We start from the raw sequence: 26,763 nt of genomic DNA, 5'->3' as shown, positions 1-26,763 counted from the left end.
AAGGAAAGAAGGAAGGAAGGAAGAAAGGAAGAAAGGAAGGAAGGAAGGAAGGAAGGAAGGAAGGAAGGAAGGAAGGAAGGGGGAGAGAGAAAGGAAGGAGGGAAGGAAGGAAGGTGAAAAGGAAAGGAAGGAGGGAAGGGAGGGAGAGAGGGAGAGATAGAGAGAGAGAGAAGGAAGGAAGGAAGGGAGAGATAGAGAAAGGAAGGAGGGAAGGAAGGAAAGAAGGAAGGGGGAGAGAGAGAAAGGAAGGAGAGAAGGAAGGAGAGAAGGAAAGGAAGGAGGGAAGGAAGGAAGGAAGGAAGGAAGAAGTCCTGTACCTGCATTCAAAGGGAAGAAGACTGGAATGGTAGGAAGAACACTCGGTGAAGACTTGGAGCTGTGGGACCTGAATTTGAATCCTATCCTTGCCACACCCTTCCTGTGTGAGGCTGGCCTCACTAGGTAACTTCTCTAAATTCTCTTGTCTTCAGTTTCCTTAGCTATAAAATGAAGGTGGTAGACAGATAGCTTTTGTGGTTCCTTGCATCTAATATCTATGCTACTAAAATAACTAGCATTGATAACTGCATTTTATTTTATTTATTTTAATTTTTTTTAAACCCTTACCTTCCGTCTTGGAGTTAATACTGTGTATTGGCTCCAAGGCAGAAGAGTGGTAAGGGTGGGCAAATGGGGGTCAAGTGACTTGCCCAGGGTCACACAGCTGGGAAGTGGCTGAGGCCAGATTTGAACCTAGGACCTCCCATCTCTAGGCCTGGATCTCAATCCACTGAGCTACCCAGCTGCCTCCTAATAACTGCATTTTAAAGTTTTCAAAGTGCTTTACAAAAATACAATCCTCAACAACAATTTTGAGAAGCGGGGGTAGAGGGTGGGGGGTGGGGAACCAAGATGGAGGAGAAGGCACACAGACCCACCTGATCTCTACTAAATCACCCTCCAAACTACTGTGATATAACACCTCAAAAGGAACTCTGGAGAGGCAAACCCCACAAAAGGACAGAGTGAAATAAATTTTCAGTCCAGTATGTAGAAAGCCAGCTGAAAGATCTCTCACCTAGGGGTGGAAGTAAAGCTCAGAGCAGTGGGCCAAGGCAGGCCCCACCTCAGCAAGTCAGCACAGGCCTTGGGGGTGGCTGAATCAGCAGCAGAGGCTCTGGAGCACTCAGCCTTTGATGGTAAGTGATGTAGGGCATCTGCTCAGAAGGAAATGACAAGGAGCCCTTTTCTGGCTCTTGATGCAAGGCTCTACCACATTGCTCCATTCACAGATCCAGGTATTGAGGTGAGGAGAACACTAGCACATACCACTGCTTGTGGCCTCAGGGGGACAGGGGACCCTGGTCACCATTCTAAGGCAGAAAAGAGTGCTTACAGCTTTCACATAGACCGGAGCACAGGCCAGAAGTGTAGTAAATGCGCCTTTCTTTACATCATACCACAATAAGCAGGCAAAAAAAAAAAAAAGAAATTCAACATAGAGTTATTTTGACAGGGAAGTCTAAAAGACAAACTCAAAGAAGATAGCAGAGTTAGGACTGCTGCATCCAAGGCCTTCAAGAAAAATACAAATTGCTCTCAAAGTCCAAAAGAATTATTGGAGGAGCTCAAAAAGGATGTTAAAAATCAAAGAGAAGGAGAAGAATTATTGGGAAAAGAAATGAGAGTAATACAGGAATATCATAGAAAAAGAATCAACAGCTTGGGAAAGGAGGCACAAACAAAACCTGAAGAAATTAATATCTTAAGAATAGGCCAACTGGTAAAAGAGGCACAAAAATCCACTGAAAAGAACTTCTCAAAAAGTAGAATTGGTCATATGGAAAAAGAGGTACAAAAATTCACTGAGAAAAAGAACTTTCTAAAAAGTAGAATTGGCTAAATAGAAAAGGAGTTGCAATAGCTCAATGAAGAAAATAATATCTTAAAAATTAGGATCGGGTAAGTGGAAACTAATGACTCCATGAGATATCAAGAAACAATCAAAGTCAAAAGAATTAAAAAATAGAAGAAAATGTGTAATATCTCACTGGAAAAACAAATAACCCTGAAAACAGATCCAGAAGAGATAATCTAAGAATTATTGGACTACTTGAAAACCACAATCAAAAAAAGAGTTTAAATTCATCTTTCAAAAAATGATCAAGGCACTTAGTCCCCCACCACCCCGATATTCTAGAACCAGAGAGTAAAATAGAAATTGAAAGAATCCCCCAATCATCTCCTGAAAGACATCCCCAAAGTAAAACTCCCAGGAATATTATAGCTAAATTTCAGAACTCCCAGGTCATGGAGAAAATATTGCAGGCAATCAAATAGAAACAATTAAAATTACATGGAGCCACAGTCAGGATAACAAAAGAATTAGCAGCTTCTGCATTAACAAATCAGATGGCCTGGAATATGATATTCCAGAGAGCAAAGGATCTAGGACTTCAAACAAGAATCATCCACTCAGAAAAACTGTGTATAATCCTTTAGGGTGGGAAAAAAAAAAAGGCATTCAATGAAATAGAAAACTTTCAAACATTTCTGATGAAAAGACCAGAGCTGAATGGAAAATCTGATTATCAATTACCAGACTCAAGGGAACCATAAAAAGGTAAACAGAAAAGAGAAATCAAAAGATATTCAATATTTACATCCCTACAGGGGAAGGTGATTCTTATGACTCCTAAGAATCTTATCATTATTAGGGCAGTTAGGAATATATGTAGACAGAAGGCAAAAGTGTTGAATATGATGGGATGATATCTAAAAAATTAAATTAAGGGGTGAGATGTAATGGGATAAAGGGGAAGGGAGAAATAGAATGGGGTAAATTATCTCACATAAAAGACTCATTAAAGAGCTTTTATAGTGAAGAGGAAGATAGAGAAGGTAAGGAGGAGCACAAATGAACCTTATGCTCATTGGAATTGACTCAAGGAAGGAAGAACATACACAATCATTTGGGAATAGAAAGCTATCTTATCCTATAGGAGAGTAAGAGGGGAAGGAGATAAGACAGGGGAGGGTGCTGATAGAAACAAGGGCAAATTGGGAGATCTTATGGTTAGAGACTAAACTCTTAAGGATGGATAGAAAATGAAAGGAGAGAGAAAAGGATAAATGGGGAGAAACAAGATTGACGGTAATACACAGTAAGCATAATGATACAAGAGATTTTTACAAGTCTCTCTGATAAAGGCCTCGTTTATCAAATACATAGTCATTCCCCAATTGATAAATGGTCAAAGGATATGAACAAGCAGTTCTCAGACAAAGTAATGAAAGCTCTCTATAGTCATGCAAAAAAATGCTCTAAATAACTATTAATTAAAGAAATGCAAATTAAAACAACTCTGAGGTACCAGCCCACAACTACCAAATTGATGATTATGACAGAAAAGGAAAATGATAAAACTTGAAGGGAATGTGGGAAAATTGAGACACTAATAATACACTGCTGGGGGAGTTGTGAACCTATTCAACCATTCTGAAGAGCAATTTGGACCTATGCCCAAAGGGCTATAAAACAGTACATACCCTTTGAGCCAGCAATACCATTACTAGGTTTGTATCCCAAAGGGGAAAAAAGGGGTGGGGGGAAAGACTTACGTGTACAAAAATATTTAAAGCCACTCTTTTTTTGGGGACAAAGAATTAGAAAGTATAGGGATACCCATCAATTGGGGAATGTCAGAGTAAGTTTTAGTATATGATTGTAATGGAATATTATGGTGCTATAAGAAAGGACAAGCAGGAAGAGCTCGGAAAAAACCTGGAAAGACTTGCATAAACTGAAGCAGAGTGAAGAAAGCAGAATCAGGACAACATGGAACACAGTGACCACAATACTGTACAACGAACAATTGTGAATAACAGCCATTCTCAGCAATACTAATGATTCAAAACAATTCCGAAGGACTCAAGATAAAAAATGCCATCTGCTTTCAGAGAAAAGAACTGATGGAATTTGAATCCAGACCAAAGCAAACTTTTTTCACTTTTTCTTTTTTTTTGTTTGAATTTCTCTCTGCAAAAGGATTAATGTTGAAAAATGTTTTCTACAAAATGTATATCAGAATGTTTACCATTTACATGTAAAACCTATATCAGAATGCTTACCATCTCAGTGGGAGGGGAGGGGGAGAATTTGAGGCTTAAATTTTTTTTAATGTTCAAAATTGTTTTTACATGTAATTGGAGGGAAAAAATAATTTAAATTCCTTAACACCAGGGACTGCATTTAGCTTTTCTTTGTATCCCCAACATTTAGCACTGTGCCTAGTACACAGAAGGCATTTTTAATAAGTGCTTATTGACAGATAGATGATTATAAAAACAAAATTCTGGGAGGTAGACCCTATTTTTATTCTTATATTACCGATGAGGAAACTGAGTCAAGCAAAGGTGAACTGACTTGTCCAGAAGCACATAGCTAGTTAAGTGTCTGAGGCAGGACTTGAACTTGGGTCTTCCTGCCTCCAGGCCTACTATTTTATCCATTAAATCTCAAAATATATTCTTATTATCAGTGTACAGATGTTCAATTGTTTCAGTTGTGTCTGATTCTTTATGACCCCATTTGAGGTTTTCTTGGCAGAGATAGTGGTTTGCCATTTCCTTCTACATTTGAGAGAGAAAACTGAGGTCACTTGACAGAGAAAACTGAAGTCAACAGGGTTAAGTGACTTGCCCAGGGTCAGCCAGCTAGTTTTAGAGGATGGATTTGAACTCAGGTCTTCCTGACTCTAGGTTCAGAACTCTATCCATAGCACCACTTAGCTGTCCCTATTATTTGTGTATCGACATAGACAAATCATTTAACCTCCCTGAGACACTGGTTCATCATCTATGAAATAGTGTAATAATGCTTAAAATTAAAAAAAATTTAATTCTTTTAAAAAATTTTTGAGTGAGATAATAATGCTTATAACTATCTGTCTCCCAGAGTGGGGTTACTACACCAAAGGAATTCCTGTGGACCACCTATTGACTTAGAAAAATCACATATTAATGTTATCTATGTTTGATTGTGTTTTTATTTATTATGGGAAATATTTCCCAATTATATTTTAATCTGGTTCACCTGTTAGGCTGCTGGAGACCTATTTGACACCATCAGTTCTCAAAATGGGATCAGGGTTACTGGGAGTCCTCAAGGTCAAAACTATTTTCATAATAATATTATGATGTTCTTTTCCAACTACATATCTGTTTAAGACTGGATTTTCTTCATATACATCAACCAGAAAAACAGATTGCAACAGATTGAATGCAAAAGCAGATATGCAAATCCAGCTGTCTTCTATAAAGCCAGCCAGCATAAAGAGATTTGCAAAAATATGTAAAATAATGCTATTTTTTATTTTAAAAAATATAGTTATTTTTTATTTTAAAATGGTATATAAACATTTGGGCAGCTAGGTGGTGGAGTAGATAGTACTGAACCTAGAGTCAAGAAGATCTGAGTTCAAATCCAGCCTCAGTCACTTATTAACTAGGTGACTCTGGGCAAGTCACTTAACCCTGTATGCCTCAGTTCCCTCATCTGACAAATGAGCTGGAGAAGGAAATGGCAAACCACTCCAGTATGTCTGCCAAGAAAATCTCAAATGGGGTCACAAAGAGTCAGACACAACTGAAAAAGACTGAACAACATCAGATATCTGAATAAACAAAAGGATTTATCAATGTTATTTTTAAATAAATTACTATTTTAAAAATTTTGATTTAATTTTTAACATTGTAAATATTGGTAGCCACAGCTAACATAGAAAAAAAGCTCTTTCGGGTCCTCAGTAGTTTTTAAGACTGTAAAGACATCATGAGGCCAAAAGTTTGGGGAACTGCTTGTCTAAATTAATCATGATAACATCCCTGATTTCTCTGTTACTGTTTGCTTTGATACATGTTAGCTTGCTTTCATGATGGTCTCAAATAAGTGTTTGATGGGAGGAAAGTAAGCTTTTGTTAATTCAGTTGTTCTGACCTCGTTTGGGGTTTCCTTGCCAAATATGCTGGAGTGCTTTGCCTTTTCTTTCTCCGGCTCATTTGACAGATGAAGAGAACAACAGGGTGAAGTGACTTGCTCCAAGGTCACCCAGCTAGCAAGAGTCAGACTGGATTTGAACTCAGAAAGCGGAGTCTTCCTGCCTCCAGGCCCAGCCCTCTAACCACACTGTGCCCCCTAGCTGCCCCAGGGAGCTGTAAGATTAAAAATTAATATCCAATCACTCCAAATACTATATTTTATAAGATTTATTAATAATCACTTAAAGCAGAGGAAAATAAAACCGCCAGTAAAGAGTAGTTTCCTGGGCCACGCAAGCATGAGAAGAGAGAGAGAGGGATGGAGTTACAGAAACTTGTCTTCAAAACTGTAAGGATGCAACATAGGGACAAAAAAGGAAGGCTGGGAAATGTAGTTCAAGGGTACAAAATTCTAATTACACAGAACTAATGTAGCCAAGATTAAATTCACTGCCATCCTCTTGGTTTCTGGCACGCTTAGACCAAAAATATCCGATGTGTAAGAGTGAGCTAGAATTCTAGTCCTTCTGAAAATAAGAGAACAAAGGAGTGATCAGCTAGTGAGCACTCTTGGTTCAAAGGGCTTCCCACATGGCTGTCCTTCAGGGAAGTGTCCAAGCCCAGGCCTGGCCATGGATGCCACTGATGGGGGACCAGCTTCTTTGTCCTTTCTGGGCGGGAAGCATCCTAGATTCTGGAGACAGAAGAGTATTTTCTCATGGAGGTTCCATCGGGGTAGAAAGTCATGGGAAAAAAGAGTGAAAACGGACAAGAATGGAAGTCCAATCCTACCTTTCACCTCACGAGGTGTCTGCTGGGTTTATGGAACCCCCCCCCCCAAGTTTGCCCCTGTCCTTTGGGAACCCGCCTTAAGGGAAGTCCTAGACTGACCTTGTCTGAGACTGAACAATAAACCTTAAAGTACCCAATGATCTCAGCCTAGACAAAATTTCAAATCTTAAATACTCTTTTTGTCTTAGGAGTTCTTCCCCTTATATCAAAGGCCTCTCCTGGCTGGACTCCTCTTTCCCTTTGTCCATTGTAAAGTCAATCAACTGAACCTTTCTGTCCTTTGTGTCCCCAAAAGGCATATAAGACCCCCAAGTTCTTCAGCTCATTGGAAAATCTCCTTTGGAGGGGCTTTTTCCTGGAGACAGTGTTCCCAGAGTCCCAGAGCTTTGGCTCTGTGTAGCGGCCGATCAGAACATTGTCTTACTTATCCTGATGAAAGACTCGTTCTTTCCAGCTACTTTGGTGGTCCTGTGCTTTTAGGGTAGGCAGTGGTCTCCCTGCTACTGTTAAAATCATTATCTGGGGGGCCAGCTGGGTAGCTCAGTGGATTGAAAGCCAGACCTAGAGATGGGAGATCCTAGGTTCAAATATGGCCTCAGACACTTCCTAGCTGTGTGACCCTGGGCAAATCACTTGACCCCCATTGCCTATCCTTACCACTCTTCTGCCTTGGAGCCAAAACATAGTATTGACTCTAAGACGGAAGATAAGGGTTAAAAAAAAATCATTATCTGGGGTAAGATGGATGCCACCTTGACTGACAGGGATGGCAGTTGAGAATTTGGAATGTTCCCAGGTGCCGTGACCCAGAGTCAGAAATAGGTTGGCTCCACCCTATAAATACCCCCTAAGAACAACAGTTGGGGGTCTCAGACTTGAGGGGTCTGAGAAGTGAGAGCTCAAAGCTCAGAGTAAGAACTGGGACAGAGGGAGGTGAAGGGTGGAAGAGGGTAGGCCTGAACCTGTAACCTGTACCTGACTGAGAGACAGTTAGTGATCTATCAACACCATTGATAGTAGAGCTAAGGGAATATATAGATCATCTATTACATCAACATGAATAGCCTTCCCTAATCTGTGGCTTGGCTGTGGCCAGGCCAGGTCAGAGTTAGTGAGAGGGTGAAGACCTCCAGCGTCTACCAGTCTAGCAATCTCCAGACTTGATCAACAATTAGCTTAGTAGCCAAACAAATAGCAATAGGGTTTCTAGATCCTCAAACCTATAACCTTGTTTCCTTTCCTCACTAATAGTTAATACAGTGATTTACCAACAAGTACCTTTCCTGAGAGGTTATTCTACCACAGCCCTTGGGAAGGGGAGAATCAATACGCAGTCAGTTAACAATGTTTCCAATAGCCAATCAATAACCTATCAACAATTAATCCAACCTCAGGTTGGGCCTAGTAAGGTTAACCATCTCTATCTAATCTCTCAGGGGTCTGATCTGGGCAACTGTTAGAAGGAAGCCACTGACAGGCTTAACCAACCAAGCTTGTCAGGGAGGAGAGGAATAGATTAATCCATAGCTATTGTGAGAGGAGTGTGTGTTTCCTCCCTCACCAGCTATAGTCAGCTTAGATCTTGGGCACCTGATCCCTCCTCTGTTCATACTATCTTAGAGATCTACATATCATCTATCTTCCTATATCTAGAGAGGAAGATCTATAGGAGATATATAAAGATATATATCCTCTATTCATTCCTTTTTAACACTACCCTACCTCTAACAGCTCGGTACCCTGAAGCCTCTCCTGAAAAGTTCCAGCAATGAACAATTCACTGATATACAAGACAGCCTCTTCCATTGTACAGCCACAAAGATGAGCAAATTCTTCTTTCTAATATGCCCAAATTCGGCTCCCTGAAACGTCTACCATTAGCCCTAGTTCTCCCCAATGGCATAATTAAAAAAAAAATAATCCTTATCTTCTGTCTCAGAATCAATACTAATATTGACTCTAAGTCTGGAGAGTGGCAAGGGCTAGGCAGTGGGGGCTGAGTGACTTGCTCAGGGTAGGATGTGTCTGGGACAAGATCTGAACCCAGAACCTCCCAACTCTAGTCCTGGCACTCTGCCCACTGGGCTGCTGAACTGCCCCCAGCCAATGGAATAGTAGAGAACACAAATGCTCCTTCCCCCAGGCATAGAGAGAAGCAGAATGGAGTAGCAAAAACAGCACTGGGCTTGGAGTTAAGAGACCTGAGTTAGATTATTACTAATTATAAGATATGCCTAGACCTACTAGTGACTTTGGGCCATCACTGAACTATGGGAGCCAAGACTTCCTCATCTGTAAAATGGGGCTAACAGTTGCACTGTCGTGCCAACCTCATGATGTACTCTAAGGAAAAGGCCGTGTAACCTGGAAAACTGACACGCCAAGAAGCTGTAGACTATGGTGGAGACAAAGCTAACGCCCAGGGCGGAAGGCCCGAGTTCAAGTTTTCCTCTTGTCACTTGCTCGTTGTGCAAGCTTGGGCAAATCCTCCACCTATGTGGCCTCTAAGGGCCCTTCCAGCCCTGGCACTATGACCCCGGGAACCTTCTCAGCAGATAGGGCTCCAGGCCTGGAGGCAGAAGGACTCCTCTTTCAAAAAGCTGAGTTCAAAGGGTTCAAATTTCGGAAAGGAGTTCCAATCTGGCCTTAGATACTCACCAGCTGGGTGACCCCAGGTAAGTTGCTTCATCCTGTTTGCCTCAGTTTCCTCATTTATAAAATGAGCTGGAGAAGGAAATGGCCAACCACTCCAGTTTCTGAGCCAAGAAAACCCCCAAATGGAGTCGTGTGACTGAAAAAACTGGACACTGACGCCGCGGCCTCGAAGTTCATCTGTACCCTCACTCACGGGCACTTACTTCTTTCCCCTGCTTTTAGGGGACGGAAAGGGGCCCCCTTTCCTCTGGTGGGGGAGCCCGTCCCGGAGCGGTCTGGTTCCCTCCCTTCACACGCCCGGCTCCCTCCCGTCTGCCTACCCAGCGGCTCAGGGCTCCCCGGGATAAAGATAGCTCCTCTCCGATCAGACTCGTCTCTCTCTCTCCTGCCAAACTCCTCGGAGGAGAAGGCCGGACTCGCTGCCTCCGCTTCCTCACCACCCACTCCATGTAACGCCTCGCCATCTGTCTTCCTCTCCCAAGCGCCTCCGCTACCTCAACTGCTCTCTTGAAGGCCACGGTGGCCACGGCAAGGCCCATCCATAGGCAGCTCCTCAGCCTTCGTGTCCCAGGCCCACAGGGATGCGCCTTGGCAATCAGCTGCGGCATGGAAGCGGTTCTTCTTCCCCTTAAATTCCTCGCACTATAAAGAAGGGTTAGGGTGCCAGGACCAACCACTTGGGGGAATTCTGGGAATATCTCTGCAATTGTGAACCAAGTAGTAGAAGAAACAGCCAAGAATGAAAGAATGATCAGGACTGCTTTGAGGCCAAAAGTAAATTTCAACTCCCTCCAAATAAAATAGAATCATTTTACCTCTCTTTAAAAACAAAACAAACAAACATAGAAAAAACTTAACCTTCTGTCTTAGTATGAATTCTAAGATAATAGCAGTACCGGCTAGCCAGGCAATCAGGGCTAAGTGACTTGTTCCCAGGTCACACAGCTAAGAAGTGTTTCAGGCCAGATTTGAACCCAAGTCCTCCCTACTCCAACCCTAGAGCTCTATCCACTGTGCTTTAATTTTGAAGAAAAATAAGGGGCTGTGAGGTGGCTCAGTGGATAGTCAGGGCCTGAGCTGGGAGGACCTGGGATCAAATCTGGCCTCAGATACTTCCTAGCTGTGTGACCCTGGGCAAGTCACTTGACCCTCATTGCCTAGTCCTTAGTACTGTTCTGTCTTGCAACACTGACTCCAAGATAGAAGGTAATTGTTTTTTAAAAAATAGAAAAAATGTTTTTAATTTAAAAAAAGAAAAAAGAATATTAGTTCAAGAAGATTAAGTAAGTTCAAATCCTATATCTGGTGTGTGATCTACTACTTGTGTGACTGTGGGCATGACCTCCACGAACCTCAATTATCTTATTTGTTAAATGAAAAAGGATAAAATTAGACACTTTCTGAGGTCCCTTCCACCTTAGGGACCACAAGTCTTGCGAACCACTCCATTCTCCTTGAAATGGTCTCCTCCCTCATTTCTATGACACCCTGGCTCTCTTCCTAGCTCTCTGATGTCCCTTCACCTGCCCAACATCTACTCTTGTTTTTTTAAAGTCCTAACATCTTTCACAGTGTCAATTCCAAGGCAGGAGATGTGTAAGGGCTAGGCAATGGAGCTTAAGGGACTTGTCCAGGGTCACACATCCTGGAGGTGTCCCAGACCAGACTTGAATCCAGAACTCCTGTCTCTAGACCTGGATCTCCAACCACGGAGCCACCACCCAGGTGCCCCAACACTCTATCCTGACCCTTCTTTCCTTTCTCTATACTCTATTGCTTGGACATCTCATCCGTTCTCATGGCTTCAATTTTTTACCAAATTGGTATACTCTCAAGGCTGTGCGACATGTGGATAAAGAAAAACTCAGTGGCCAAATGGCTGGGGAAGGCAGCAAGGAACAAAAAGTAGAGAGCCCTGGGGGGGGGGGGGGGGGGCGCGTTGTGTGACCCTGGGCAAGTCACTTAAGTGCTGGTTGTCATCCAAGTCCCTCCCTCTTGGGGTTATTCTGAGGATCAAATGAGATCATATTTACAAGCCCTTAGCATGGTTATAGCTTTCCCTCCTAGCCGCTAGAGGGCACCGTGGCTGGTACACAGTAGGAGCTTACTAGAGCTTTACCCTGCCTTCCCTAGTTAAAAGCTCGGGGTAAAGCCCGGAGTGAGGATAGCGGGAGGGGCGGATCAGGAGGCGGCACTCACACGTTAGTAGTGAAGACTCCGTAGACCAGGTCCTGTTCCGGGAGATGGAAGGCGCTCTGGAGCTCGTTGTAGTAAAAGGGAATCTCCCCTGGGCGGGAGCAGTTCAGCCGCGCCTTCATGAACGTGGTCCACGTGTCCTCCAGCAGGAAGCGTCCGCCCACGTCGTTCTTGCACACGCGCGCCACCCGGGAGTAGACGGTGCGCCCGCAATCGTGCTCCACCGCGTTCTCGCGCAGGAAGAAATAGGCGAACAGCCCGATGTCGTAGGCAGCCACGAAGTTGGGCTCTGGAGAAAGAGCAGGGGGGCAGGAGAGAGGACACATGGATCACGGGACTACCCAGCCTCGTGGATCTGCGGCTACGAGGGGCCTCACGGTCCACACGTTCGTTTTACAGATGAGGTTTAACTTCTCTGTCCACGATCGTACAGGTGATCCGTCACCATCAATGTCAGGACTGGAATCCAGGCCCTCATCATGCTTCAGTATTCCCTCCACTGTACCGTACAGTACGGCATTTTTTATGCCCTTACCTTTCAATCCAAGGCCAAAGGGTTAGACAATGGAGGTTAAATAACTTGCTCAGTCACACAGCTAGAAAATGTCTGAGGGCAGATTGGAACCCAGGACCTCCCATCTCTAGGCCTGATTCTCCCTGAGCCACTTTGCCGCCCTGCTAGACTGCAATGAGAGAGAAATCTTGCCACTATCCCAAGCAGCTTCCTACCCCAAAATACTATGTTGGGTGCCATTAAGATTCCCAAACTCTGACTGCCAATGTACATTCAGTGAGTCCGACAGATGGGTCAGGTAGGAGAGGAAAAATGGGGAGAAGGAACCCCCTCCAATCTCCCTTTTACAGTACCTAGCACAGTGTGGAATACAGTAAGTGCTTAATAAATGCTTGTTTATATTACAGCGATGATCAGTGGGAAAGATAGCTACTCTGGTCACTACCATGAACCATAATAATGCCAAAGGACCCATGGATGCTATCCACCTTCAGAGAGAACTGATGAACTGAGCTGTAAGGGGGAAAAGGGGCTAGAGGTGTTCTCACCTTTGGTGATTAAATCTAAAGATGGGTAGTGTAGACTTAATCCAATTATCACAGAGCCCAGATTGAAACATTTTGTTTTCATTTTTTAAATTTTCTTACCTTTTTAAAAAAATGTGGAAATAAGTTTGCCATAAATTCAGGTGTATAATTAAAAGCATATTGCTTGGGAGCACTTGGGTGGCACAACAGATTGAGAGACAGGCCTAGAGGAAGGAGGTCCTAGGTTCAAATCTAGACTTCAACACTTCTGGGCAAGTCACTTAACCCCTATTGCCTAGCCCTTATTGCCCTTCTGCCTTGGAACCAATACACAGTATTGATTCTAAGATAGAAGGTAAGAGTTTAAAGAAAAGTCATATTGCTTGCCTTGCCTTCTCAATGGATAGGAGAGGGGCTGGAAGGGAGGGTGGGTATTTGGAACTCGGAATGTTAAAAAAAAGTATGTTAAAAATTTTTAATGTAAAACAAAAGAAAAAATGTAAAAATAAATACTTATTTACTTGATTGTCTCACACTGGTATCTTTCTTTTCTTTCTTTTTTTAAAACTAAATTTTATTTTATTTTTTCCTCCAACTACATGTCAAAAGTTTCTAGCATTTTCAAAGAATATTGAGTATCGAATTCTTTCTCTCCCTCCTTCCCCCTCAGCCTCCATAATCCCTTCACATTAGTATCTTAATGAATAAGATCTTTCTGAATCTTTTTCCTAAAGTCTTTGAATATAGCTCTCCCCCATACTTCATCTACTTTCTAACCTGGCCAACATTCCAGATGCTGAGCTCAAGGCCAGGATACTTGTTTCCTCAGCACCACCCCTAATATGCGTCAATCCCATAGCTGCCCATCTCTGAATATCAGTTGTTTTGTTGTTGTTGTGGGTTTTAAAAAAAATCTTTGAATGTACAGTCCTGAAGCATACAGGAAGGATCAGAAAAGAGAGTGGCGCCCCCACAATCTGGGACTGGGGACTATGTGTACCATTGAGCCACTTGGAGTTATACTGAGCAGTTCGAAGAGGGGGGCCACTGCCCAGGCTCCGGTAGATGGCAGGGTCTCGGCCAGAGAAGTCGATGACAGTGGCAGCATACAGTTCACCCTGTTCCGAGATCACTGCTGTGGAGTTGTGTCGAGGGTCATAGGGACATCGCGCCACACCATTGATCTTTTCAATTGTCCGGCTGAGGTTCCCTGCCTGAGAAGGAAAGAAGAGAGAGAGAGAAAGAGAAAGAGGGAGAGAGCAAAGGAGAGGGAGAGAAAGAAAAAGGGAGAGAGAAGGGGGGGGGGGAGAGAAGGTAAATAATGCTAGAGAAGAACCAGGGTACATAGGGGAGGGAGAATACATACATAGAGAGTGAGGGTTTATCTCTGGATCAGGGCTGGTTCTGGTTCTGTGTCTTTTCTTTCTCCCTTTGGTAACTTTCCTCTGACCCTGGACTCTAGGTCCCTTGTTTCTACCTTCCCATTTTTTTCCCTCTAAGCTCCATGATAACTTTCATAGTTCACAACTCAGGAGGACACTGGTTTCCGCTAGCTCCAGCCATCAGGGTGGAAGGAGGACCTAAGTTTGTGACTCTTCCCACCAAGAACCCAGCATGTGGATTCAGATCCAGGATATACCTCAATCGTCCACACTCTTGCTGTTGAAGATCCCTCACCTGTCTGCTGGAGCACACTGGAGAGAAGGCATTGGTGCCACACGTGAAAACCTTCCTGCCAGACACAATCAAGACCCGGACATAGTTCTGACACTCCTCCTGGGGTAGAAAGGTGAGGGAAAAACCCATCAAGCAGTCAATCAATCCATAACCATTTATGTGTAGGGCACTCTACAAGGTGCTAGGGATACTACAAAATCCCTGTCCATCTCATCTGGGTACAGAGGTTCAGCAATGTCCTTTAATTCACAAGTCACTGTGAGTCTCAGATATATTTAAACCCTTTCCTTCCATTTTGGAATCAATATGGTATATTGGTTCCAAGGCAGGAGAGTAGTAGGCAATAGAGGTTAAGTGACTTGCCCAGGGGCACACAGCTAGGAAGTGTCTGAACCCAGGACCTCCCATCTCTGGACCTGGCTCTCCATCCATTGAGCTACCCAGCTGCCCCCTCCCAGAGAGATTTAAAAATACTTGGCACTAAGTGCACCGTGGATTTTCTGTCTCATTTATCAGTCTTCATCTCAGGGATTGATACACCCTTACTTTGAGTACCTACTAAAAATTCCTCCCAGTCCCTGCCTAGGGCTAAGCATGGTCACATACTTCAGTCTTTCCTTTGCTTTGGCAGGACTTTCGTGTTTCCTCATTGGAGCTCCACTCTGTAGCCTGGAGAAGGAATAGAAAGACATCACCGTGGTAAGTCAGGAAACACTCTTGGAAGGAGAGGGAAATCAGAAATCTGTTGCTACCGGGTGTCCCTCTTCTGTATCACTAGTCACCACATCTGTAAGAATACTAAGTGAGGTTGGAAACCCTCCTCCCCTGGAAACTTTTTAAAGGCTGAGAAAGTCAATGGATAAATATCTGGTCAAAAGATATGAACAGGAAAAATGCAAATAGTCAACAACCACATGAAAGACAGAATAATAATAGCTGGCATTTAGACAGTGCATTATGGTTTGCAAAGCTCTTTACCTATGTCCTCTTCCTGGATCTTCATGCTGATTTTGTGATGGAGGTGCTATTATTATTTCCATTTGACAGAAGGGGAAACTAAGCCTGAGAGAGGCTAAATGCTTATCTAATGTGACAAAATTAGGAAGAGTCTGATATAAGATTTCAACTCAGTTTTTCTTGAATTGAAACAATTCAGGTTTCATCTCACATCCAGAAAACTGGCAAAGATGATTTTTTAAAATTGAAAGAGATAATGTTAGATGGGATGTGGGAAGATTGGTAGTTAATGTAATGTTGGTGGAGCTGTGAACTAGGCCAATCATTCAGGAAATCAATTTGGAATTATTTGAACAAAGTCACAAAACTTCTCATACCCTATGGTCCAGAGATCCCAGGGTGCATTTGGGCATAGACCTATACCCAAAGATGTCAGGGACAGAAAGAAGAGTCTTATGTCTAATAAAATATTCGTAGCAGCACCCTTCGTGGAAGCAAAAACAAAAACAAAAATTGGAAAAAACAAGCTACCTGTCTACTGAAGAACAATTGAACAAATTGTGGTAGGTAAACATAATGGAATATTATTGTGCCATAGAAAATCCCAATAATAGGAATTTGAAGAAACATGGGAAGAATTGAATAAAGTGATGCTGAAAAAAAGAGGCAAACCAAACTGGCCAACATGCACAGAGATGGGACGTAGAAGGAAGATTAGAAGAATAAGCCTGTACCCAGGAAGCAGCAGCAGACCTGGAATGCCCAAGAAGCAGAACAGGCTCACTCGGACCTCTGCAGGAAGCTTGCAATGTTCCCATAGTCATCATGTTTTAGATGAAGATACATTTTTTAAAAACTCTGTTAATGGGTACTTTGAACTGGAACTAGGGCAAGGCTGAAGACAAGCTGCAGATCAATTAAGGTTCTGAGTGAGCAGATGATGGAAAAATGAAGTGAAAAGAGCAATACATTTTCCCAGCACTTTTCTCTTTAAAAAAAAAAAAACAACAACCTTCTTTAAAAATAATTTGTTGTTTTATTGCTTAAAGTTGTTTAAGTCAAACTGTTTTAATAGGAACTATACACTCTGTAATAAAAGGGAGTGGGGGAAAATATATGCTAATCTCTCATTTCTGTAACAATCTCTGAGTGAGGTTTGGCTGGCTGAGACCACAGGAGTTGTATTTTTTCCCAGCTTAGGGAAAAAAAGAAGTTATTGTGAAATCCAGGACTGAAAATTAAGGGGTTGTTCTCTCACAGGGAAATGGCAAAAAAAAATTGTGGTATATGAATGTAATGGAATATTATTGTGCCATAAGAAACAATGAAATGGAGTTTCATAGGAAACTGGGAAGACCTCTATAAATTGATGCAGGATGAAGTAATCAGAACCAAAAGAACAATTTCTACAATGATAATATTATAGAGAAAAATAAAATAACATAATCAAAGTAAAAAAAAATAGCAATGAGACCATCAGCTCCTTGTCAGGAAGAGCCCCAATGACACTTTCTCTGGCATCTCCCAGAGTGCCCCACAGAAGGTTGGACTTTCTGAAAGGCCCAGGAAATAACCGCTGATTGCTGGGGAGTCTCACAGGCTATTTCCCGAGAGCATGTGGGGCCGGGCTCCCCACCAAGGGCTGGGACAGATACAAGTCCTGGCCATTAGAGCAGAGGCTGGCCATCAGGAGAGGCATGCTGGAGGGAGCCCACTTTTGAGTGAAGTTCTTTGAAGGAAGTAATGGAACATTCTGGCACAAGGAAATGTCCCTGGAGGGAAGGCAGTGTGTGGGATGTAGGGCATGAGGTGGTGAGGGTCAGCACTGCCACCTATCTGCTCTGGTGAAGTCACTCCTCTCCTCACTTGTTCCTAAGATGGGCTTGAAGGAGGGGAGGTCAGAGGCAGCACGGTGGATGGAACTTCAGTCACCTCCTGGCTGCACAATCCAGGGTCAATCACTTTTCAAAAACCCTTCTCTTCCTTCTTAGTGTCCATTCTAAGAGAGAAGAATGGCAAGAGCTAGGCAGCCAGAATAAGTGACTTCCTCAAGGTTACACAGTCTCTGAAGCAGGCCTGGCTCTCCATGTGCTCTGCCACCTAGCTGCCCCCTAGGTAAGTCACTCTGTCCACCCTTTTCCTCACTGGTAAAAGAGAATAACTGGACCTATTTTCTAGGCTTATTGTGAGGATAAAGTGAGATCATATTTGTAAAGCACTTACCATAGTATGGGCACTTAATAAATGCTTGCTTTGGGGGCAGCTAGGTGGCTCAGTGGATAGAGGGCCAGGCCTAGAGGTAGGAGGTCCTGGGTTCAAGACTGACCTTATATTATATACTCCTTGTCTGTTAGACCCTTAACCCCAACAGACTTGTCCTTACCACTTTTTCATCTTGGAATCAATTCTAGGAGAGAAGGTAAGGGTTTTAAAATAAATAAATAAAGATGTTTCCTTCCAGAGAGAGGTAGGAGAGCACTGGACTGGAATAGGGGTCTAAGAACATTAAAAAAATATATTAATAGTTGGATTTCAGTATAATTGATTTTCTTTGGAATCCTATGGATCATGCATTTTAAAACTTTTTTCTGTAAACGGGTCCATAGGTTTTGCCATTGTGGCAAAAAGGTCCACAGCACACACAAAGTAGAGTGAATGTTCTCTAGGGACCCTGGAAGCTCTCCACTCTATGAGCAGAGACCCTCTGAGCTGTAGGGACCCTGGCCCACTTCATCTGTCGGGTGCGAGGGCAGTGTCTCAGGAAGAATCATGGGGGGAGTGGGGCTGGCCACCCTGCCTGCCGTGTCAGTGGTCAGCCTGGGAGAGGGCCCCGCTTTCTGTTGCCCATTCACCAGCTGTCCAACTCTCTCTGCAGAAGGGACAGAGACAGCCACATGCTCATGTGATGCAGGGCCCCTGCTTGCCCACCCCCTCTTACGGAGTATGGAATGTCCAAACTGATGGCCTGCCGGGGTCCCACCCTAACATCTGCTCATCACCCCTTCTGCTGAAGGACAGCCGCTAAAGTGTGTTGGTGTTTGGTCCTTCCCAACTCTTTATGACCCCGTTTGGGGTTTTGTTGACAAAGATACTGGAGTGGTTGGCCATTTCTTTCTCTGGCTCATTTTACAGATGAGGAAACTGAGGCCAACAGGGTTGATTGCTTTGTCTAGGGTCACACAGCTAGGAAGTATCCGAGGCCAGACTGGAACCCAGGATCTCCTGTCTCTATGCCTTTACCCCCTGAGCTAGCACCCAGCTGCCCCAGCTGGTATCTACTTTGATTTATTTCTCCATGCACAAAGGCAGTAGGGAATGGATAGGGCTGTCTGTAGAGCCCAGAGGACCTGACACAGAATGGATGAGTGAGGGTGGGCAGGGAGAGACTTTCTGGTGCTTCAGGCAACCCTTTAAGATTATGAATTACAGAGAAGGTGCTGACATGCATTAGCAGAAGGGGTTCCCTCATCTGAGTGTTCCCTATAGCAAAGAAAGGAGGTGCAAAAATGTGACTTCAAGAAAAGAGAATACACTGAGATAAGTCTGGTCCCATCTGTTGTCTGTCTACAGATCGTTTCTCTCTGGCCCCTTGTAGAAATGGAAGCTCCTTGAAAGCAGAGACTATTTAATTTTTGCCTTTGTATCCCCAGCACCCAGTATATTCCCTGTGTCAAAGCAGGCACTTAAATACTTAGCAGTGAGGTGGCTCAGTGGATAGGGAGCCAGGCCTAGAAATGGGAGGTCCTGGGTTCAAATCTGACCCCAGACACTTCCTGGCTGTGGGACCCTGCCCCTCCTCAGTCTAGTCGTTGCTGCTCTTCTGCCTTTGTAAAATTGTAAAAAATTGTTTCTACTTGTAATTTTTAAAAAGATTAAAAAAGTTTTAATTGATACTAAGAAGGGAAGGGTTCAAAAAAAAAAGAAAAAGAAAAAAGAAATCAACTAGATTGATCACTTCATTTTACAGATGAGGAAGGACCTTGCCCAAAGTCAAACCAATAATTAAGAAGCAGAGCTAGAATCTGAACTCAGTCCCCATAACTTCAAATTCAACATTCTTTCCACAATTCTATGTTCCTTAGCTAATGATCTCTAATATCTTTTCCATCTCTAAATATCATAATTATATTCCCACTCAGAAGCAGCGAAATGATGAGATAACATCCCATGCAATATGATTCCTCACTCTTGCTTAAGGTTTCAGTCCCATCTGTGCAAAATGCTCTAAAGTAGAGAGGTGTTATCACAACTTCCCTCCTGCACACTTGAGAAATGGGGGATGAGTTTGGAGAAATGAATCACAGAACTGCAGATGGAGTTGGAAGGGACCTCGGCGAACAAACCACAGACAAAAGGGATCTCTATCATGACGTATCTGACAAGTGACTTTCCCATCCCAGGAGAAAGAACCCACCACCTCTTGGGGAAGTGGTTCTCCTTTTGGACAGCTCCAATTTTTAGGAAGTCCTTCCTGAAGCCATGACTAAATTGGCCTCTGAAACCTCCATTGATGGCTCCTGTTGCCCTTTGAGGCCAAAGAGAAAAAAATCAAAACCTATCTCCATCTGCCAGTCCTTCAAATACTTGAAGGCAATTAAGAGGTCCCTCCTCTAATTTCCCCAGACACCAGCCTCAGGTTTTTCTTCTATAGGCTATTTATTGGAATAAAATAAAGATAAAATTTAAAGAAACAAATTTAATCCTCATTACAACCCTGGGAGATAGGTAATATTATTTTCAGGAGCAGCTAGAGGGCATTGTGGAGAGAGCACCAGGTCTAGAGTCAGGAAAACTTGAGTTCAGATTTGACTAGTCATTTACTAACTGTGTGACCCTAGGTGATTCACTTATCCTCTATTTGCCTCAGTTTCCTCATCTAAAAAATGGAGTTAATCACAGCACCTACCTTCCAAAGTTGTCATGAGGATCAAACCAAATAATAATTATAAAGCACTTAGCATAGTGTCCACCACACAGTAGGTATTATGTAAATGTTAGCTTTTATTGTTGTCGTTTTATTATCTTCCCCATATTTAATGGATGAGAAAATTGAAGTAGACAGAGGTTAAATGACTTGCTCTGTGCCATCTGTAGACTCAAAGTAACACAGCTCAGCTTCAGCAGATGGTTTTGTTGTCTGTTGTTTGAGTCATGTCTTACCCTTCTTGACCCCATTTGGGGTTTTCTTGGCAAAGATACTGGAGTGGTTTGCCATTTCCTTCTTCAATTCCTTTTACAGATGAGGAAACTGAGGCCAACAGGGTGAAGTAACTTGTCCAGGGTCATATATTCTAAGTAACAGGGTCACATAGTAAGTTTCTGAAGCCAGATTTGAACCCAGGAAGATGTTTTCCTGACTCCAACCCCAGCATTTGATCCATTGTAGCTTTCCCCAGGCATATTGTAGGAAATAGTATAAGACCAAAAAGATATTATTCCCGTTTCTCAAACCAATGAATGAGGGAGTATTTATTAAACATCTATTATGTGGCAGGAACTGGGAATTTAAATACAATCACCTGGCCGTATCTTTGGAGCTGGAAGGGACCTCAGAAGCCTTTGATTCTAACCACCTAATTTTATAGATGGAGAAACTGAGACTAGAAGAGGTTAGGAGCTTTCCCCAGAGTGTATGAGGAAGAATTTGAATTGAGGTCTCACACACCTCAAAACCCAGTGCTCTATCCACCTGTACCATTCCATAAATATTGAAACTAAGATCTAGAAAAGCAAAATGACTGCCACCTAGTTAGGGAAAGAAGCCAGGATTCCCATCTGCCAACATTCCCCCTTCAACCTCGGATCTCCTGGACATCCCACCCTATTTCTCCTGCTCTCAACATTGACCCTGTCAAGCAGAGAGATCCCACAGATTGTTGTGGGAGGTACAGAGAGACTGGGGCTAAGACATGAGAATGTACCTGAAGGAGAGAGATGTTGGTAAGGCTGAGTCTGAAGAGATAGTTCCTGTGGAAATAAGAGAAGCAGAAATCAGAAGTCAAACTTGTAGAAAAAAAATCTTAAAGAATGACCTACCTATAGCTGAGAGTTCTGCTTCAGGCACACAACCAGCTAACCCTCGAGGGTTATTTTATATTTTATAAATTATGCTTTATAGAACATATTTTCTATCATATTATGTATTTTATAATATAGATATTACATTTTAAGCTTATTTTTAAAAATATATATGCCCAATGCTCCTACTCCTGGAAAGGACCTACAAAGGTCAAACTGGTTCTCCCCCTGCCTCTAGACACAATGGGCCACTCCCTGGTACTTAGAAGAGGGTCTCTTCTGGTTCAAAGGTTTAAACTTGGCTGGAAGAGGAGAATCCTTAAGCAATGGTAGAAACAAGGAACACATAGGATTCCAAGACCTTCCCAGAATAATAGGGGACTGGGGCTCATTTCATCCAGCTTCTAGCCACCATCTCAAAGGCACAGAAGCTGCTAGGAGGCTGAAAGGACCTCCGGGAAGGAAACAGCTCTAGGCTCCTCTTTCTTTCCATGCCTCTCCCAGGGTCTCTGATAGAGGAGATTTCCAAGGAAATGGATTCAGAGCCCCTCCCTGTCCTCTATCCCTCTGTGGCAGTGACAGTAGGAAACAATGTCACCTTTAATCTCTGTGTTGTGAGCTGGTGATGCTACACAATCAATAAACTACCAAGACTGAGCAGAGGGGAACAAGACTTAGTTAGTGGATGGGTCTCACAATCCCAGCCCAGCTCCCAAGGGGCAAATATTCTGCTCTGGTGGAGCCTAAGGTGTCTTTCTTGGGCAGTGGTCTGGGACCAAGGCCACTCATAATCCAAGCACTATATAAAGGGGAAAAAAGTGAGGGATTGGGTCTGGAGCGAGAGCAAGACCAGAGATATAACTAGCAATTCTGGTAATCAGAGCAAGCAACACAAAAGACTCCTTCAAATTAATATTTCAGGGTGCAGCAAGATGGCTCAGTGGATTCAGAGCCAGGTCTAACGAGGTTCAAAGTTGGCCTCAAATACTTCCTAACTGTGTGACCCTGGGCAAGTCACTTAACCCTACCTAACCAATACACAGTATTGATTCAAAGATGGAAGGCAAGGGTTTTTAAAAAATAATATTTCAATGCAAATTCATTTAGGGGACAGCTGGGAAACCTTCTGGGATGAGAGCACCTGCGTGAGAAGGCAGGCAAGTATGGAGTGAAAGTGTATTAACTGGTAGTTTCTCGTTTAAACAAATTATTCATACTGAACAGGTGCTAAACTCAATTATTTCTCCCTCCTGAAGGAATGTCAGTACCCTCAAATGTTAGTTTCTGGGGCAAAGCTCTAGCTACTCTACTCTGGTTCTGGTTCTGGTGGGGATTAGAGAGTTCTTATGGGAACATGAAGAGTGGAAGGGAATGAGGAATACTGGCAAAGGCAGGAAAATGATTTAAAGACCCTCTTAATTCTGGCAGAGGGACCCGGTAGGTCAGATCTGCTTGAAATTCCACCAGTTAGAGAAAATGCACATGTAGTTTATCAAAAAACAACCACAAGGGCTTTCTTTACTTTGGAATTGAAGCAAACACCACATGCAATGTTCTCCAATACTTAATAATCATAGAATCTTGGCAAATCATTTAACAACTTTGATCCTCAGCTTCTTCATGAAGGAAATGATATATCAAAATCAAATCAAATATCAATGAAGATGATAATACTTGCATTACCTATACTCTTGCATTACTTATTACTCTATAGCTGTGCTGGTGAACCGACAGCAGAGTGCCGAGCATGGTGGATGGAGGCTTCTCCCTTCCCCCTCTCCATGCCCCTGGGAACATTTCTCCCATGACCCGCCCCTCTGCCCAACAGCCAATGGGAGTGCTTCCTGCCTCCCCTGTCTGGGGTAAGGCAGGGGTGGGCTCACATGAGGCAGGCATGAGGATTGCAGTTTGGGCACTCAGCCTCTAAAAGGTTCACCATCACTGCTCTATAGGATAATTGTGAGGAAGGTGTTTTATAAGCTTTACTATCTTGTTTTGGGAGGCAGGGAAGGATGAGGCAGGGTTACTTGGCAAAATTGTCCCTTCCTGCTTCCTAGTCTTCCTTCCTCTCCAACCTCCTGAGGCCCTTATCCCATTCTCTCAAGTATTTGGTCATTTTTTTATTTGCCTTCTAGCTACCCAAGGCCCAGGCCTGCTTCTTCCCACACAGTGTACTGCTTTTTTCTTTTTCTTTTTTTTACTCTTATTTTCCATTTTAGAATCAATACTAAATATTGGTTCCAAGGCAGAAGAGCAGTAAGGACTAGGCAATGGGAGTTAAATGACTTGCCCAGGATTATACAACTAGGAAGTATCTGAGGCCAGATTTGAACCCAGGACCTCTTGTCTCTTAGCCTGGCTCTTATCCACTGAGCCACCTTTCTGCCCCAGTGTACCATTTTAAAACTACTTTTCCTTCTGCCCCACTTTTTCCCCAGTCAAAAATTAAAAAACTTCAGTCCTTGGCTAAAGGTCTGGTAGAAAGCAATATGATTAAATTAATTCACACTAAGATATTAAGGACTGATACTTTCCCCAATGGCATTTTGTATTTCCTTTATTTATTTGTTTGTTTATTGAGATTACATTTATTTATTTATTTAATTGTATTTTGTGTTTTAAAGGAAACCAAGGGAAGAACTTCTGAAGACTCTGTGGGGTGAGGCAGGAGAAAAAAAATTCCTACATTGTCACTTGTCCTTCCCATGAATACGAGAGACTAGGGCTAGAAATTCCCTGGGAATCTCTCCCAGACAGATCTGGTTGATTCATTCTGACTCCTCGGCTACTCCAGATCCCCCCTCACTCCTCTGATGGAACCTGCCACAATGTCCGTTACTGTTACCTGGCTCCCACGACGAGCTGGTTCCTGGAGGGGTCTAGAGCAAGCTGGGAAAAATCTTGAACTCCAGGATAGGTGAAGTTAGAGACCCATGGCTTCAGATCTGGATATAGGGAGTAGGGATGGGGCAGAAAAAGAGATAAACACCCAGTTACTGAGAGATACCCCTATTCCCCAGCGTTGGGGCTTCCAAACTGGACCAGTGTTAGTCAGGAGAAAAATAATTAGAAAGAACCTTGGGTTGGGCATCAGGAAACCTGGGTTCTAATCCCAGTCCTGCCATTAACTAGCTGTGTGACCTTGGGCAAATTAGTCTCCTTCTATGGACTGACACTTCTTCAGCTATGAAAAGAAAGGTCTGAGTAAGATGATCTCCTAAAATCCTTTTTTGTTCTAACAGTCTAGGAGTTCACAAAAGGTCATTGTGGCTCTGATGTGGGTGTGGAGATGAGCACAGATAGTCAGAACTGTTTTCTGGTCATCTGGTCAGAGAGGAATTTCCTTTCCCTCCCACCCTCTGACTTAGATGCCTGAGCTGGCTGAAATCCTTTAGAGGTCCATCCTAGAATACTAAATTTATAACTGGAAAGGAACTTAAAGTCTATGTATTTCAGCATCCTCTTGTCAGAGATAAGGAAATAGAGCCAGAGAGACTGTCCAGCATCACATGGTTAGTAAGTAATGTAGGCAGGATTTGAACTCAGAGATTCTGACCCCAAATTCAGCATTCTCACAGCTCCAAAGTTTTCACTGGAATCCTAGTTAGGGTGGGAATCCTTTGATTAAGACAGCTATCCACATTGAGTAAAGTAACCTTCTTGAGCTTTGATGAGAGAACCCATCATGGGTTCCTTTCACCTGCTGTCTTGGATAAAAGGTGCTGAGGTAGGGGGCAGCTCGTCTGTATCCAAAAGAAATCAGAGATAAGAGAAAAAGTCCTATCTGTACAAAAATATTTTTAGTAACTATTTTTGTAGTGGCAAAGAACTGGAAATTGAAGGACTGGCTGTCACTTGGGGAATGGATGAACAAGTTGTGGTATGTGGTTGTAATGAAATACGATTGCACCATAAGAAATGACAAACAGGTTGATTTCAGGAAAAAACCTGGACTTATATGAACTGATGCAAAGTGAAATGAGCAGAACCTGGAGAATTGTATACAGTAACAGAAATATTACATGATGATCAACTGTGAAGTTTCCAAGGTAACCATAAGGCACTCATGATGAAAATGCTATCCACAGCCAAAGAAAGAACTATTGGAAACTGCAGCAGATCAAAGCATGCCATCTTCCACTTTATTTCCTTCATGAGTATTTTATCATATGTGTGACATGTGTCTTCTATCATGACATGAGCAATATGGAAATATATATTATATGAAGCACTAGGCATAATCTAGACTAGACTATTTACCACCTTGGGGAGGAGGAAGAGAGAAAGAGGGAGGAAATCTGAATCCTAAAATGTCAAAAAACAATTGTCAAAAGTTGTTTCTACATGTAATAAATAAGTAAAAATGCTGGATGGCATGTGATCAAAAAGGTATTAGTCTTTGGGCTTCATTGACAAAAGCAAGTATTCAGAGTGAGCTAATAGTCTTGCTCTGCTCTTGTAATATCTCATCTAGAATATTGCCTTCAGTTCTGAGACATATTTTAGGAAGAGTATTGACAAGCTAGAGCTGGGAAAACATCCAGGATGGTTAAAGAACCAACCACAGATCAAACGCTATGTGAGATCGATTGTAGGAATGAAGGACATTGAGACCAGAGAAGATTTGAGGGGCCATGACAGTGGCTCTCAAATATCTGGAATTAGACTTGCAGATTCATGGAATCATAGATTTAGAACTGGACAGAACTTTGGAATCCATCTAGTTCAACCTTCTCATTTTACAGATAAGAAAATACAGGCTTGGACAAAATAAATAACTTACCTAACATCATGTGGTCAGAAATGGGATTTGAACCCAGGTCTTCTGACTAAATGCATTTTATTTTTCACTGCACCATACTGAGTATTACAAGCAATGTTTGGAAGATGCTTAGAGGAAGGTTTGGCTTTATATAAGGAAATATTTCCTAATAATTAGAACTATCCAAAAGCAGAATGAGCTGCCTTAGGTGGTAGTGAGGTTCCCAGTTACTTTAGGTCTTCATATGGAGGTCATCAAGGATGTTATTGAGAGGATTTATTCAGATTGGGGTTGGACTATATGACCTCTGAATGTCATTCCATCTCTGAGATTCTGTGAAAACAAAATGAATCAAAGAAAAAAAGTTCCTTTTTTAGCTTTAAACCCCTATGCAAGAGAAAAGAGCCACATATAGTGTCAGAAAACCTGGAACTGGGGGGCAGCTGGGTGGTTAAGCAGACTGAGAGCCAGGCATAGAGACAGGAGGTCCTGGATGCAAATCTAACCTCAGACACTTCCTAGTTGGGTGACCCTGGGTAAGTCGATTAACCTTCATTGCCTAGCCCCGACTGCTCTTCTGCCTCGTAACCAATACAGTATTGATTCTAAGATAGAAAAAAGGAAGAGGAAGGAAGGAAGGAAGGAAG

General features: G+C 42.8%; 1 protein-coding gene across 2 annotated transcripts in view; it reads right to left on the bottom strand.

The window, feature by feature from the left end:
- The window catches only part of SEMA5B (semaphorin 5B), a 68,675-nt gene that overhangs the window by 30,318 nt on the left and 11,594 nt on the right, over positions 1–26,763 (bottom strand). For both annotated transcript variants that reach the window (XM_044666734.1, XM_044666735.1), the window contains exons 2-7: positions 24,200–24,299; positions 21,258–21,303; positions 14,986–15,048; positions 14,380–14,478; positions 13,703–13,916; positions 11,665–11,950 (exon numbers count right to left, since the gene is read on the bottom strand). In XM_044666734.1, coding sequence (XP_044522669.1) covers positions 11,665–11,950; positions 13,703–13,916; positions 14,380–14,478; positions 14,986–15,048; positions 21,258–21,303; positions 24,200–24,299 — 808 coding nt within the window. The remainder of the gene's footprint in view (positions 1–11,664; positions 11,951–13,702; positions 13,917–14,379; positions 14,479–14,985; positions 15,049–21,257; positions 21,304–24,199; positions 24,300–26,763) is intronic.

This window comes from Gracilinanus agilis, chromosome 3 (genome assembly GCF_016433145.1).
Source record: "Gracilinanus agilis isolate LMUSP501 chromosome 3, AgileGrace, whole genome shotgun sequence".
NCBI lineage: Eukaryota > Metazoa > Chordata > Mammalia > Didelphimorphia > Didelphidae > Gracilinanus > Gracilinanus agilis.
Note: the sequence above shows the minus strand (reverse complement) of the source record. Positions and strands in the feature narration are given on the sequence as shown.